General features: G+C 41.4%; 1 protein-coding gene across 2 annotated transcripts in view; it reads left to right on the plus strand.

Moving 5' to 3' along the window:
- The first annotated feature begins 4,939 nt into the window (after nucleotides 1-4,939).
- The window catches only part of LOC133486861 (E3 ubiquitin-protein ligase SH3RF3-like), a 96,062-nt gene continuing 84,779 nt past the window's right edge, over nucleotides 4,940-16,222 (plus strand). For both annotated transcript variants that reach the window (XM_061792619.1, XM_061792621.1), the window contains exon 1: nucleotides 4,940-6,083. In XM_061792619.1, the coding sequence (XP_061648603.1) occupies nucleotides 5,691-6,083 (393 nt within the window). In that variant the 5' untranslated portion in view covers nucleotides 4,940-5,690. The remainder of the gene's footprint in view (nucleotides 6,084-16,222) is intronic.

Below are 16,222 nucleotides of genomic sequence, written 5' to 3' on the forward strand. Positions count from 1 at the left end.
GACAGGAATACTCCTAAATCTCTTTCTCTCTCTCCATACACACAGGCGATGACTGAATACGTGTGTGTCAATAGGACCGAAGCTTGGTCTTCATCTCCCCTCTTTCCTTTCCACTACTGCTCGTTTTCTCCGCCACAGGAAGGGTGAGATAAAAGAGGTGCTTTGAAAACTCAGGGAGTCCTGTAATTACTTTACGCTCGCCGTCTCGTTGTGTTTCTCTCTGACCATATTCTTGTCTCCTTGCTTCTTATCCTTACTCTTTGGTGGTCATCCGCTCCTTCTTCTTCCACCTGTTCTTTTCCCCTTTCAGTTGCCATCCCTCACTTACAAACCTATTAGGTTTTCACTTTATCTTTCGTTCTTTACATCCTCTTTCAGCTTGTCATTTATGTTGAGCCAGGGGCTTCCTGACAGGAAAAACAAGAGGTGGCGAGGGGAAGAGATTAGATGAGATGAGAGGGTAAATACAGGATGAGGAAATGATAAACAAGAAGAGTAATGCGATACAATGAAAACAACAAATGTACACAGCCACACATCTGTATTCAGTATGATGGATGGTACAAGAGATAAATGGGCCACAGTACAACTTAATAAGATTAAATGTGATAAGATGAGGGATGTTTATTGGGTATTTTAACATACAATGGAGCATAATTAACGACAATAAAGCATTTGTTCAACAAATTAAAAGCAACACATTAAGATGAAGGAGATTGAGTGGAGATGGGCAATAGTTTGCATGGAATCGGAGAAGCTCTCCAAATGTTCTGAGGACCTGTTTTCATGCCAGTGTCATATTAAGCAGAATAAAGCTGCCCAGAGGAGTTGTGTAATAGTGGAGCGTTTTGTTGAGTTGGTATCTGCTTGGCAAACTTGGAACCCAGTATGACAAAGTAATAGAACTATTACATCGTAGTACCTGGTTGTGCCAATGGAAATGCGTTAAATAGCAAGTAGAGCTGCATTCAGCCGAGTCGGTACAGTGCAATGCAAAATGTTCACAAATAGGTTACGAATACATATTTTTATCCAGATTTGAACTGTGAGCTTCCTCAACATGTGCAACACCACTTATGTGCTATGTACAGTATATATATCAGTAAATATGTTTATAAACAAACAAAATAGAAACATATATAAGTCCTAATTATCCTCTCTACAAAAAAAAAAAAAATCAATTATCTTAAAGGTGTGTCAAACTCAAGGCCCGGGGCCAGATCCGCCCCGCCACATGATTTTATGTGGCCCGCAAAAGCAAATCATTTGCATCAACTTCCATGGTTCTTCTGTACCAAAATTTCTAATCGTCATATGTAGTAAATAATTACTGAGATGTTGCAAAAAATGTTGTTACCAATGCCTTTTTTTACAATAACTTTAACAGTTGAACAAACTGTTATGCTTGACTTCTGATTTCAAAACTCATTATCCATTCATTTGTTGTGTATATGTAATACTATGAAGAGGCATTTATATGGTTTTACAGTAACAATGGCCCTATGAGGGAAACCATAACTACAATGTGGCCCACGACAAAAGTGAGTTTGACACCTCTCAAAAGGTAGGCTGCGTTTATACACGAAATGCTGAAATGCGTCGAGATTTTAAAACAAAGTTTGTGTGGATTGCTTTAATCTGCTTTTATTCGTGTTGGGGGCAGAGTTAAGGAATGACTACATAGTACCTGCATTAGACTGTTGTTCTTAACCGCCATTGCCACATATCAAAGTGTGGCTCAATGAGAACAGCATGCCTCATTTACTGCTCGCTATAATGAAGTTAGTCTATTTTTCAATGCAATCATCAAAAACCTATGCAGCCTCATGTTTTATTTTTACCATGGGACGTACAAAAAAATATGTAATCCTTTTTCAAATATAAAAACAAAGGGGAAAATGTAAATTTGAAACCATAAATGATGAATGGAAATAACATAAAAATGTTGGCTTTCATCTGCATACATCGACAGGACTTTGCAGTCAACAAATACACAAGGTTCTCCATCCATCCGTCCATCTATCCATCCATCCATCATCTATACCACTTACACTATCCAGGGTCAAACATCCTCTAGTTTTTCAAACTGGATAAAAGTCTCCCATTTATGCAAGTTCGCCAACTGTAGACTGTTTGACCTTTTAACACCCGTGTTGGCCTTCTTCATTCTCACATGTTTACTCACTACTCCATAACAAGGAAGAAAGAGACGGTTCCCATGGTAACTCCCGCATCAGCTAACCTACTTTTGCATGAGCCCAGGCCATTGGTGAATGAGGGGATGTACTGTATGGTTTAGATGCAACACATGCACACGTGACTTTGCTTTTAAATGATATTTGACATAAAAGCACAGTAAATCGCAGTATTGTTGCTGATTTTGGTATCAGGGAAAGAATAAATTGCAAATAAAGCTAAAGTCAGGTGAGGACATCACGTGTCAAACTTCTTTAATTGTTGCAGTGCATTAATAGTGATCAGGACTGCTCATTGCTTTTGTTTATTGCAACACACACACATCTTCCGTTCCGCTTATCCTCACTAGGGTCACGGGCGTGCTGTAGCCTATCCCAGCTATCTTCGGGCGAGAGAGGCGGAGTACACCCTGAACTGGTTGCCACCCAATTGCAGGGCACATATCAACAAACAACCATTTGCGCACACGTTCACACCTACGGTCAATTTAGAGTTTTCAATTAATCTACCATGCATGCTGTTTTTTTTTATTGCAACACAGTAAAACTAAATACATACATGCGGTGTAGGGACTTGGACAAACTCCAGGCATTCATACCTTGCCAATTAAAGGTGGTACTAGAACTTTGTGTTTCAACAAATGCTTGTATATGTGGACATGTTTGTGCTGCTTGTGTGAATATTTGTTATGATGTCAGTGTGGATGTATAGATTGAATAAAGCCTATAAATAGAGCTGTAAATTAACCTTTCCACGACTTAATGGCTGCAGCATTTGTACAGCATGGATGTGTGTAAATGTATATGTTAGCATCCGTATTAAACAATTGACTTGCCTCGGTTTCACCTCAGCATCTCCAAAATAGCTTCTTATCACTCTTCGCTGCTGCCGAAATGGATTGAGGGGGATTTTCATTCAATAATCCCTTTTGAGCACTTCTCGCTTTAGTTCTCTATTATTTGCTGTGGACATTTATATAAAGCAGATGAAACATACTGACCATAAGACCTGGGTGGCTATGAAAAAGACTGGGAGAGATGAGGAATGGCTTGTTGCCAGCACTCGTGAGTGAGGCATTGAAAATCAGGGCTTGACAACATCAGACTCACATTCTCGGTGGACGAACGACTGTGGCATTGCAATATTCCACAGTCTTGGTCTGGGCTGCAAATAGAGCTTTAAGAAATGACACGTCCCTGTGGCTTTAATGCAGTGGGACCCCGATTTCTAGTACTTGACCTTCATTTGAGTACCAGACAATCTCATTGCAGTTCAATCAGAATTTCATTTTAGCACATATATGTGAACTAAACCTTGTTTGCACCCTCCATTATATACATCATCAGCCACCACAATAGATACACCTTCAAATATACTGTACTGAATTAGTGGATGTAAAAATCTACACACCTTAATTTGAATGTCAGGTTTTTGTGATATTGAAAGATCGACGTTTTTTTAACCTTTAGAACCTATTGTCGACAGTGCTTGTGTGTGTGTGGGGGGGGGGGGGGGAGGGGGGAGCTGCATTGAAGTTGTTCACCCTGGATAAACAATCGTCAGATGGGGGGATTCAATGCCCACCCTGACCCGTTTAGATACCCCCCTCAAGGTGGATGCCGCCCCCCCTTTACATGCCACTGCTTCTTATATCCAAGCACAGTATATCTGCTAATTCTTATTTTGACTATAGTATTCAGCCAAATAATACTGCTCGGAGGAGTTGCCACAGCACGAATGTCACTCATCTTCCCCTTGCTGATGTCATGTTGTTCTTATTTAGACGGGCAGCCAGTTGAGACTGAATCGACTCATCTTTATGGCAATATTAACCAACAGTCAGTCAGTCAGGCATGTTTCAGATCGTCATTGTAGTTGTCTTTATCAAGGGACATTCTGGTGTGCTCTTGTGTAATAAAATATTGCCATGACATTTTCTACATACACTCACCTGTCACCTTTTGCATAAGCGCTCTACCTTGAGCTTTTCATCGTGGGTGGGAATTAGCCCCCCTACCTCTCACCCGCAAAAGTCACATACTGACACACAAGGATGAGCACATGCACTTCTGATCCCACAGGCACTGAATGATTGTGAGAGTGGAGCAGGTCTGAACAGGTGGACAGGTAACATAGGCTTACATTCATAGCACACACACGTGCACACACACACAGACACACACACACAGACACACATTGTAGCTTGCATTTCATCTGTGCAACTACTTGTGGGTGCCAATATTGTACTAGCAGATGACAATATTTTTAGCAACCTGTGCAAGCTAAAACAACAAAAAGTGCAGATGTTCAATAAAAAGAGAGTGGCTGTGAATGTTGCTAATAACCGGTGGTACAGGCCAGTTTTGTTTTGGTTTTGGGGGGGGGGGGGGTGCCTTGGGGCCCTGTCCGTGATGGGCCTTTTAGAATTCTCACCACTTTTCCTACTTATGCCCCCCCTGCAAATATCCATTCAATTTCTATGTTTGTTAATTACTCAATCTTGGTTATTCAATGGTCTAATCGTTATTACACTTTAAAACTAAAAAAAACCCTTTATCGATGTTCCCCATCTGAGTCCAATCAGAATGAAACAAAACAAACACTTAATTTTCACCAGAAGGTGGCACTAAAAGCCAATTATTCCGCAGAGAACACCGTTGCCCCTCTGTGCAAGTACATCCGATCAGGTAATAGAAGAAAAAAAAATTATGCACAGTATTTGTTTGAAAAACTAAGGCGCACAAATAAGTTTTGTCATTTCTCACATGGATTGCTTTCACTCACTAGACCATAACATTATGTACTAATAAGAGATAAAAGATTGAGCTGCATCAATAGCAGGTAAATTACGACAGAATTTTTTTAACGTGATACAGTGCAGTTTTACAGCACGCTGAAGTTAAACCACAACGATAACAAAACTGAGCGTTGTTTTTCATTTTGCAGGTGTACCTAATGTTGTGGCCGGCCTGTCTGTTATGACACGCTTCTTCTCTTTGTGATACAGACGTGGACTTTTACCTTTTCTCTAGACTTTAATGTTATGAAATTGGCAATGTCCTTTTGCCCGGATTGATGTGTGGAGAAAGAAATTTGACGATGATGTTGTGATTACTTCCCGATCTGCGTGCTTAGTCATTGAGTTTGCGTTGATTGACAGGTTGTGTCGTCTCGTTCGTCTTTATCAGTTCAGCTTTGCGCACGCGCCACAATTGCGATAGATGATGAGGATGATGATGAGGAGGAGGAGGAGGAGGATGGCGATGAGAGTGTGACCTCAGCGCCTCCAGCACAGCCGAGGGAGGCACACAAACACGCTGGAGACGACTCGGGGGAGGAAAGTGCACGACGACGCACGCGGGGCGTCCCTCGACCGCTTCCCGTCTGCTCGCCTCCCAGAATGTTCTGTTCCCGCGGTCCGTTCCTCCGCCACGAGAACCAGCAGGAGCAGCAGCCGCCGCCGCCGCCGCGTCTCCACGCAGCCTGAAGCCCAAATGATCACCCTCTCCGCCGACATGGACGAGTCTTCGTCGTTGCTGGATCTCTTGGAGTGCTCGGTGTGCCTGGAGCGCCTGGACACCACGGCCAAGGTGCTGCCGTGTCAGCACACCTTCTGCCGACGCTGCCTGGAGAACATCGTCAGCTCCCGAAACGAGCTCCGCTGCCCGGAGTGTCGCATCCTGGTGGACTGCGGAGTGGACGACCTCCCGGCCAACATCCTGCTCGTTCGCCTTCTGGACGGCATTAAGCAGCGGCCTCAGCGAGCGGGCAGCAGGCAGCCCGTGGCCGGGGGCTCGCTGCAGGGCTGCGCAGCCGCGATATCGGCGTCTCCCGCGGGCAGCGCCGTCAGAGAAATGCCCGTCGCTACCCGGAGCTCTCCTGTAAAGGTAGCTTATCTCCTCACTTTTTGTTTGCACTTTTCGAATTCATCTGATGTCACACTTCTTGCTACTTGTGTTTCTATACTGTTGTGTCAACAATGATGACGGCAGCGCTGCTTCTGCTGCTGCAGTGCATAACATTGGATACATCGTGCACAGATATTCTTTCAAGATATGGTTTCTATCCTGATTACCTCTGATAGTTAATAGCTATAAAGCAACCATGGTTTGCTTGTTGTTTGCTTTTGTAGAGGTGCACATGTTGACGTATAACATCACAGATTGTCTGATGATAGGGATGCATCACAAACTTACCTGGTAACACGATCCATGCACCGCGCTGTGGAACATGCAGACAGGAGGAGACTGCACTGTAATGCGCTCAAGTGAACAGTACAATGGCACTGCAGATGAGTCATCTTCTGAATAATGTGTGTTGTCTAGAAACTGTTTAGTTGTGCCCCTGTATCTTTGGTCTGACTTGGCATAGATGGACTTTGAGTGTCAATTTTGTCTTATGATCCTTTGAAAACCAACTTTCATGAGCTCAGTAGCAAAGAAATCCAGGCCGTCTGCAGTGCATTGTTTTTGCAGCATAATAGAGTGCATAGTTATAGTTTTATCTTTTGTATTCAAGAAAATGCAAGGATATGACCATTGCACAGAATGCTGGTCTTATTTCTTATAAAAAGGAGAAAGGAGTAGTTTGTGATGTACTGTATCAGCAGGTGTTTCTTGCGGATCAAGAGTTGACTTAGTACTTACTGGCATGCGATTTGCATGACTCAGATGTTTTTCCTGGTGTCTGAAGCAGGTTGATCCAGCATTGTAGTACATAAAGTCAATGTTAAATAAAGCTTCGCTCCAAGACACCTGCTTCTGCATTAGTCCAGACTAGGAAGTGAACTCTCGAGGGCAGAAAATCACTGTCTTGTTTTGAGCTACGTACGCCAAGGCGGAGTCTCATGATGGCCATTTAATGCCTTTAGTGGTCCCCACCGATAATGCTGTCAGAGTTTAATTTCGAGCATCTGCTTATGAACGCATCTTTTCCGAGTCGCACTTCATAAACACTCCTGCCGGTTGGCTTCTAATAAACTCAATAAATATTTGTAGCCCCTAGTCAATATTAGTGTCATGTTTTTCATGTGCCTCGACTGCACTAGCTCTCTAACATATTGCAGAAAGCCACCATTTGTTATGGACAATAAAATTGGCTTCTTTGTCTTTCACCAACAATATATAGTGCTTAGTTGTATTATAATACAGTATATAAACTCTTTAGTGTGGGCTTGTTGATAGGTGATTGTGACATCAGCAAGAGATGAAAGAACCCGAAAGAGCGCCTGGCTCACAATCTTTGTTCTAGTCCAATCCAAATGTGTTTGTTGGTGGTTGGTTGAGGGCAGGGCTCTAAATTTCTTCCATAGCAAAATCACCCAAGCATGCGTTTTTGCACCTTGCTTTTTGTGCGCAAGGCATGATAGAACCCCACAGAGTTGGTTGTACAGTGAGCCCCTGTTCATTGGGGGGATACGACGCATATAACAAAAGACATTTAAACATTGTATATTTAAACATGGAAATCTTCAAATAACCATATTATTTGTCTGACGAAAGTCCGCTATCGTAATGCTACCGTTTAATGTGAAATGCTATCTATATACAGGATAACAGAAATTGGCATAGCTGTTATGGTAAATATAAACCTTCAAACATCTGCTACTTCAACACACAAGCAACAAATACAAACAAAGTAAACAACAATACTCACAGGCATATATTCTCTCTCCTCAGTGGGTACGACGACTACTACTGCAGATTATTTGCAAACCTTCTCTGCCTCTTCTTCTTATTGACATGCTGCATTCCTTTCAGTGGATCTCAGTGCTGCCCAGTGCGTTGTGACAGAACTTGGTACTGCACATAAAAACCCATTGCTTAAAAATAGACTTTACACCGATTTGATCGGGCTGATCGGTATCGGCCGATATTTAGCATTTTATGCTGATCGGCTTTAATGTCATAATTCGCCGATCCGATCAATGACGTCCTTGATCGGCTCCGCAAAAGACATTTACTCCACGTCGCCCAGTGCACAGCATAATTGAATCCAAAAGCTAGTTTATTTTTAGCCTTGTCGCGTGTATTTTGACGTAGTACTGTAAATATCTGACGGCCAAAGAAGTTATTAAAAAAATTACTATCATTGGGCTTTATCTTGTTTACTCAAATGCGACCGGATACACTCGTTACCGTGGCGACGACAACAAGAGTGGATCGCGCCGACGGTATTATAAGGACAAAATGGGGAGAAACGTGTGTTGGCGGTCATCGGTGCTCAGGACAGGAGAGGACGTTTGTTTACGGCTTGCTTCAGGAATATTCACGTATTTTTAATACGATACGGCTCACAACAAGGCAATAAAATGTTATGTAGCCTAGCAAGCTACTGCTAGCACTAACGGTTGGACGTAAACATGCCGCCGTTCTGTTGAATTATGCTCTAAAGTTTCGGTGTGGGTGAAGTAATTTAATTAAAAATCAAGTAATTTAATTACAGTAAGTTAGCACCCATTATTTCTGTCATGTAATGTTGGTTTGACCTGACTGATTAGAATACACGATCAGACTAGAGCAGTGATTTCCAACCTTTATGGGGGCAAGGAACATATTTTACAATTGGAAGATCTCACGGCACACCAACAAACAAAAATGTCACAAAAACTGGATAGATACATTAATAACTGTATTTACTTCCTGCCATCTAATAGAAGACCATTCATTTGTTCTCTCTGTCACTATGCCTCACTGGCATGAATAAAGGAACAAAGATACATTATTTATTATAAATATAATTTTTTGAGCAATTAAGTACACAAGTAGAGTGTATAGAGTATGGAGTAAATGAACAGGTCATTTAAATAGACACATTCCTCCATCTTCTGATCGGATCGGGGATCGGTTATCGTTTTTTTAAACTCGCTGATCAGTGATCGGCCCCAAAAATCCTGATCGTGTAAAGCCCACTTAAAAATGTGCGTTACAGCGGGGGTGCAGATAATGAACTGTGTTATAGTTGGGCTTCACTGTCATGAAGTGTAAGTCTGTGTTTGCTGTCAGCAATTACACAAATTCCCAGGAAGGACTGGGACACTGAATAATTAGGCTACTAAAGACAGCGCCCTCCTCTGCCTGCACGCACACACGCTCTCTTTACAATAAGACTTATACGGTAAGCTGACCATTGATTGATGCAGTGGTGCGATTCGGAGTGATGAAGTGCAGTTGCAGTGAGCAGCCAGTCGTTTATGGCGATGAAACGCAATTCAAACCTTCTGTGACATTTCCACTAATACTTAACACCCCATTTCCGTTCACTCCATATACCTAACCTTCGGGACAGGTACAGTGCGTGTGCATGAAGCAAAGATATGTGCTGACTCATTGTGTGAGACACACTCCTTGCGCGAGAGTGCACAAATTTAGTTTTAATTTGCGCAGAATTGATAAATTTAACAAACTAATCAATAAATTAGTCAGTTCTCCGCCACTAAAACACACGCAGAAATGTACACACATTGCACGGCGGTGTGACCCGTCTGTGTTTGCTTTAGGGCCCCACTGAGAGACCACTCGACTGTGTGTGTAGCCTTTAATGCTACTGACTGAACACACACATGCATGCACAAACACACGCACACACAAACCATTACTATCCGCAATCCCCTGTAGCCATTTTGCCCAAGTCCAAACTCCCCTGAGAGTGACGCTCCATGATAAAAGTGAGAATTAATCTCCTCCACGGGATATGGGGCTGGTGTGCGTACCCCCCCCCCCCCCCCCCCCCCCCCCCCCGGCACACAAAGAACACGGGGCCTTGCAAAGGGGACTAAAATCCGACATGACACTCACACACACACTATTATCGAGGGTGTCAAATGGGTCAAAAAGAACACTACTTCATGTGGTGAGGAGTGTAAATAAGGTGTTGCTATGGAACCAGAAGCGAAAGCAGAAATGCTGAGTCTGCAGCAAGACCAGCGTTTTTAATGCTGTTTGGGTTTTGACCAATAGGACTTTGTCAAGATTGATGAATTCCTTACTCACTTCAAACATGGTAGTGCTCCGCTGAAATAAAATGCTTTGCTATACCTGCTACATTTAAAAGTAAGAAATAAACTGACTTTTGGCTGCACATCAAACCACATAACATATTTACTAAAATACATGAGGGAGGGCACTTTTTTCTTTTTCTTCTTTTTTAGCAATGCTTTAAGGCTTCAGTACACCAGTTTTGTGCTCTTGGTTCAAGGTTTTAGTAGCTTGTATGGTAACTTATTACAAACTGTTTTTTATTTTTATTTTTTTTAAGCTGTTCAAATGTGGAAAATGAAATGTCAAGTATTACAATTTTATTGCCCTGAAATACAGCCTCTTAATTATGTAGAATATTACTGTTGCTGACATAGCACCACAAAGAGCAGAGGCAGCAGTGTGAGGAGTTGTCGTGACTGTGCCATCAGTGTAATGCAAACTGAAGAACAGGATTGGAGGTCCTGTAAAGTTAACTATTTATCTTTGTGTTTCAAATGTTGTCATTTTATCTTGGTACTGATGAACCTCAGCACACATTCATGGTATTACTTGGATATTTTCACCTCAACCAAGGAGGTTACAGTATGTTTTTTCCCCCAGTTTTTTACTTGTTTGCAGGATTACTAAAAAAAATAAGCAAAGGAACTTTTCTGGAGATGAATCATAGCACAAGATCCCTTAGTCTTTTGGTATTGACAAACTTCAATCAATTGAGTGCCGTTCTTAATTATCAGTTTGTAAGTGTGTTGATAATCCAACCTTGTTAGAGTTCATCCTGTCGGCCTGCCGCACACTGAGTAACGTGGCCAAACGTGACTGAAGAGGACCATTGCAAAGAAATTACAGTTGGTGACGCTTCGCTGCACACCAAGCATCACACATCTACCTGCTGCAACAGAAAAACCGTGATCCTATATTTTGAGGCTCCACATAAAGTATACTGTAACATATATATATATATATAATTGATTGAGACCACAAAAAAATATGGTGCGATTGTCAGAAAGAAGCTGATTGCCATAAAGAAAGGAAACAGGCCATAATAAAGGAGAGAGTGTGTATATTTTCAGAGGCTGTTGGCAATGATTGATAGCCCCTTTCTCTGACTGCATACATGCATTTCAGCGACAGAGACTCCATGCTTTGCTTTCTAGCCACAGGTATATATGAAATTATAAATATAGTTGAGTATTGTAGAACCTGGATTTTTTAAATTATTTTTATTTTTTTACATTTTTTTTGTGGAACCTCACATGCATTTTTGATTGGCTGTTACATCTACAATGTTGCGACACCATTCACCAAATTTTGATTTGCGGAAAAACCAGTCGCTGATGGTTGGCCTCTCATGAAAGGTAGTTGCCCAACCCTGGACACTGCACAACAGTTCATTTGGGTTTGGCCACGTTACTCGTTGTGCAAAGGGCCTATGGCAGTCATTGCAGGCAATTTCTGCCTTTCGAATTTTGAGGTTTTACTGTAGAAATAATGGTCATGTTTATCGACCTGTCCACAATGCATATGCAGTACATATACAAACATAAAAGTAAATACTTTAGATTATCACAAGCCTCTTTCAGCCTTGTACAATAATTTTACTGGCACTGATTTCCTATGATTAGTATGAGGCATTGTGCATACATCAAAAGTAGTGGATTTTAAATGACTGGATACCAAAACCTACCAACAAATCTGAGAATTGATCCCAAATTTCCCATAGCCACTTCTGGTTCTTTTTATAATTTGTGCCCACATTGGGTACTAAACAGACATAATATGACTCCTCTTAAGATAGTTACTGCTGAATACAGCAGATACTATAATTATTAAATGTATCATTCATTAGAGCGTCTAGACACTAATGAATGATACATGGAGTTTCTCACTACAACAACCTTCCATTTATTGAGAGAACCACCAACACTGAGAGCTGGGAGAAGCCCATACTAATAAGCTATTTACATTCCCATCAAATTAATGTACCTGGGGGATACTTTAGTGACGTCTGAGGTTACCTTGGTAATGAAAAATACCGTCTTTTATCTTCAGAGGAAGAGAATGACTTTGCCCTTTCATTCCCACTTGTGTGCGTCTTGGTCATTACGTGTAAGGATTAGTTGGATGCTTCACCAAAAGGAAATGGCCTGTTATCAGTTGTAATAATGAGCCTATGAACCACTGTGCTTTCTTCGTACTCATGAGGCCTCTAACCTTGAATATTGAGCGTCTGCTTAAAGAATAGAAGGTACCAAAACTGTACAAAAGGTATCCCACATTTTGAGAACAACTTTTTTTAATTTGTGTTTGCAGGGATAGGCATCGACATGAAAAAAAAGATAAATTACTAAAGCGATACTGGTAAGGTACAGAGCATTTTGGGGGGGTTCAGTACCTTGTTCAAGGGCATCTCCAGGACTGTCGTATTGGTCGTTTGTTTATCAGACAGCATCATTTTGGAGCCTGGAGTGCAAACATATGTGGAATTGTTTTGGAAAACAATCGTGATTCCATCTAAAACACCTGTGAAAAATGAGGACATGCATATTTAGTATTCAGTCTCTGCACGCGTGATTATTTCAAAGTCAAAACTTTGACATCGTTCTCTGGAAGCATCTGTCCAGCAACCAGTACCTCCATACTAATTGGTACGTAATGGGTTTTCCCCTCTATATGTCCACAAGTCAAGTATGGATAAAGGGTTACTGGGTCAAATCTCCTTCCCTTCATACCACTTTTCCTTAACCTTTGTGTCAAACGTCATCTGGTCAAGGCGAGATGAAAAGGTGCTTGACTTCGGTGAAGTTCCGCGCGATGTAGGCTGAGGCTCGGTTCGGGAGGGAGCACGTCAGACTTCTACACATCGTGAAAGCCTCCTTTGCACAATATAATCTTATTCCAAATGTTGCACTGAGGTGACTGGTAATTTAAAGTTAACACACACTTTTGTTTGCCACACCGTTGGGCACAAGCACGCCTTCGTGCGCGTTCTTCTTCGCTGGTCTTCACCGGTTCTTCGTTGGTTTTCGCTACTTTCTTCTTCGGGGTCAGCGGACTTGTAGGCATCGATTGTTGTTGCCGCTATGGTAATGGATGTATGAGGTAGCGATGACACGTTTTCCGGTCCGGCCTCCCCCGACAGCATGATTTAACAAGATTAGCCCAATGATCGTAAAAGACTGGATATCGTAATATACGGTATGCCATGTAGTGTTGCCATTGTTCACACGGCAGGATTTTATGGCAGTAGTCTGACCTAGTGCCATTGTGAGAGACCAAATTTGTCTTGTAGTCTGATCCAGACACAACCCCAAATGTGTCCCCTTTCTCTTAATGTTTGAGTAAAACCCAAAACCCCTGTGTGAGTGTGTGCATACACTGAAAAACTCTTTGCTGAAGGGGCTATATAAATATATAATATGGTGCCATTATGATAATATTGTGGTTAATAATATGATAGTCTCCTTTTAGGTCAAATTGAAACAATGTCACCAACCCCATGTCAAAAGGCAACCATTCACAGCACCAGCTAATATGTCCCCCATGTGAAAGTTCTGTCCATAACACATTTCTGTTTTTACCGGGGAACATTTCAGCCTAATTCAAGTTAGTGTCATCTCCTATCGGCCTCCATCCTTGCCCCTTTCCTCTTTCCCATCCACCTTCGATCCTGTCCATACGGATGTGCAAGCAGGACAGGTAATGGATTGATGCATGGAGGCAAGGTGGTGGTCAAGGGCAGTTTATGGTTTGACATGTACAATGACAAAGAATGTGTGTTGTTTTGTTTGTCTGCATGTGTGTATGCATCTGTGTGCGTTCTGCGTGTATTCACGTGCATGCACATAATGGGCACTAAAGCCTAAACAAGCTTTGGAGCTTGGCTGTGATTCCCACGGGTATATGGGTGGAATCTCATCAATTCCATCCCCCAGTCAAACAAGTTCACACATACACACGTATACGCATAGACATTAGGTTAAAGGTCAACCCCCTCATTTGTGGGGCAGTTGTTGTTATGGAAATGAGGGTGAGATGTCAGTGGTCACCGGTCAGACCCCCGCATTTCACTGATGGCATTTAAAACACTATCAGTGAGTGTACAGTTAACTAGTCTGATACACAGCATTTAAACAATATGAAGTGAAACTTCTTTTTTTCAATGTAATCACTGCATCACCACTCAGACTCTTGATGAAGCTGCAATGAGCAAGAGTTAAGCAGCAACAATGTCTGGTACATTGCTTTTAATGGATTTAAAGTCAGGCGTGAATTGACATAATGCTTTTAATGAAATCAATGCACTGACACGTAATGCTTGTTAAACTTCTTCCGTTATGCGCAATGGACAATTGTTTGAGCACAACAGTGTTATTTGAGAGGTAATTATAATTTAGGAAAGAAGTCTTAACTTGTCTTGACAGGTTCAGAGGGTGTGTAATTTTCTCCACACAATATCCAAGCCACAGAAGTTGCAAAGGTTGCCAATTGGATTGAAAATAATTTTATCATGTTTAATCACTGCCTCATCAGTAAAATTGATATCAGACAACAATTGTATAGGCTCTGCATTTGCTATAATTCCTCACGGTTCATTATTCAACTGTAGAGAGTACTTGTAGGTGTTTATTGTAGGTAAGGTGTTAAATAGAGAGGAGGTCATTTACAAGGTCACCGGCTTTCCAGTTTGTCGAGTTACGAGACGTCACTCGGTTTATTTTTTTTGTTTGCCTTTTATTGCAAGCCCAAATTTGAGCTATGAGTGAGCTTCAGATACACTGCCACTCGAGTGAAGTGAAAAAAATAAAAATTGTTATTCATTGTCTAACACACAATTTTATAATGAAAACACTTGCACAGAGCATGGAGTAGATGCTAATACTGAGCACACCTTGATTACACTTCAGTTTATTTCTTTACATTCTCCTTTATTAAGTTTTATTATGATTTTATATGTATTCATAGATGGGATAACGAATAGCATCTTTATGGCAGTGATATAATACTTTAAGTAATGAATATTTGAACAAAGGGTGCATCAACACATTTGGATAGAAAATATAACAATACTCACTGGCATATATTCTCTATCCTCTGCCAACAACAACTTGCAGCTTACTGAGTAGCATACATTAGTGGTGAAACTCTTCTTTGTTTGTGACTACATGACTGTATGCACAAACTGTTTCATTCTTTACTTTCTATTCAATAGTTATTTCTATATGTTTTTATTAAACTACTATATTATATAGTGCTATTTTACGCATGCCAAATATTTTTGTTGCTTTTTTTTGGGTGTAGGCTGCATCTAATTTCCATTCATTTTAGTAGGGCAAAGATGATTTGAGAGCAGATCCTTTTTAGTTGCTATCAGGGTCACAGAATTTAGAGGTTGCACTGTATTGGTGGCTCTGCTCTTCACCGAGTGCCATTTTAGGTTTTACATACTGTATATTTGTGCTTCTTATGTCGATATAAAACCTCAGTTTGAATTAAGTTTCATGTCACTGCAGGTGATTATTCATAATGTGTTCTTTGTTTTTAGCCAAAATGCTGCCTTCCCTTCTTATCTGGGACAGTGTGGTGAACGTATGATGAGTCAGTTCTGTACTGTAGTTCTTGTTAAATCTGCTTTGTGTAGTACAATGTTAACTGTCCGTGCATTAATGGATGACTTCCAGTCATGACGGGCTGCAAAAAGGGAAATTGTTCTCCCGGGGGAATGGATTTGTGGGAGGACTGTGGATTCTCCTTAATGTAAGCAGGTGTGTGCTGTGCTTACGCGTTATGTCGCAGCTCTTTCGTGTTGTGTTTCCAAAAGGCCTCTGCATGTTCTTCTCATCCTTCTCAGCTTTCTCTCTAATGGGGAGATGTTGAAACGTGCCCACCACCCACTTTAAACCAGGCAGGAAACAGAAACGTGACGAGTGTTGTGATGAAACAAAAGAAGAAATCAGTGCATGCACACACACACATTTGAAAAGAAGTGGGATACATGGCACTGAATACAGGTTTCTCTCTTCATAGACCTGCTGTTCACTGTCACGGCT

The sequence above is a fragment of the Phyllopteryx taeniolatus genome, chromosome 12 (assembly GCF_024500385.1).
Source record: "Phyllopteryx taeniolatus isolate TA_2022b chromosome 12, UOR_Ptae_1.2, whole genome shotgun sequence".
Classification (NCBI taxonomy): domain Eukaryota; kingdom Metazoa; phylum Chordata; class Actinopteri; order Syngnathiformes; family Syngnathidae; genus Phyllopteryx; species Phyllopteryx taeniolatus.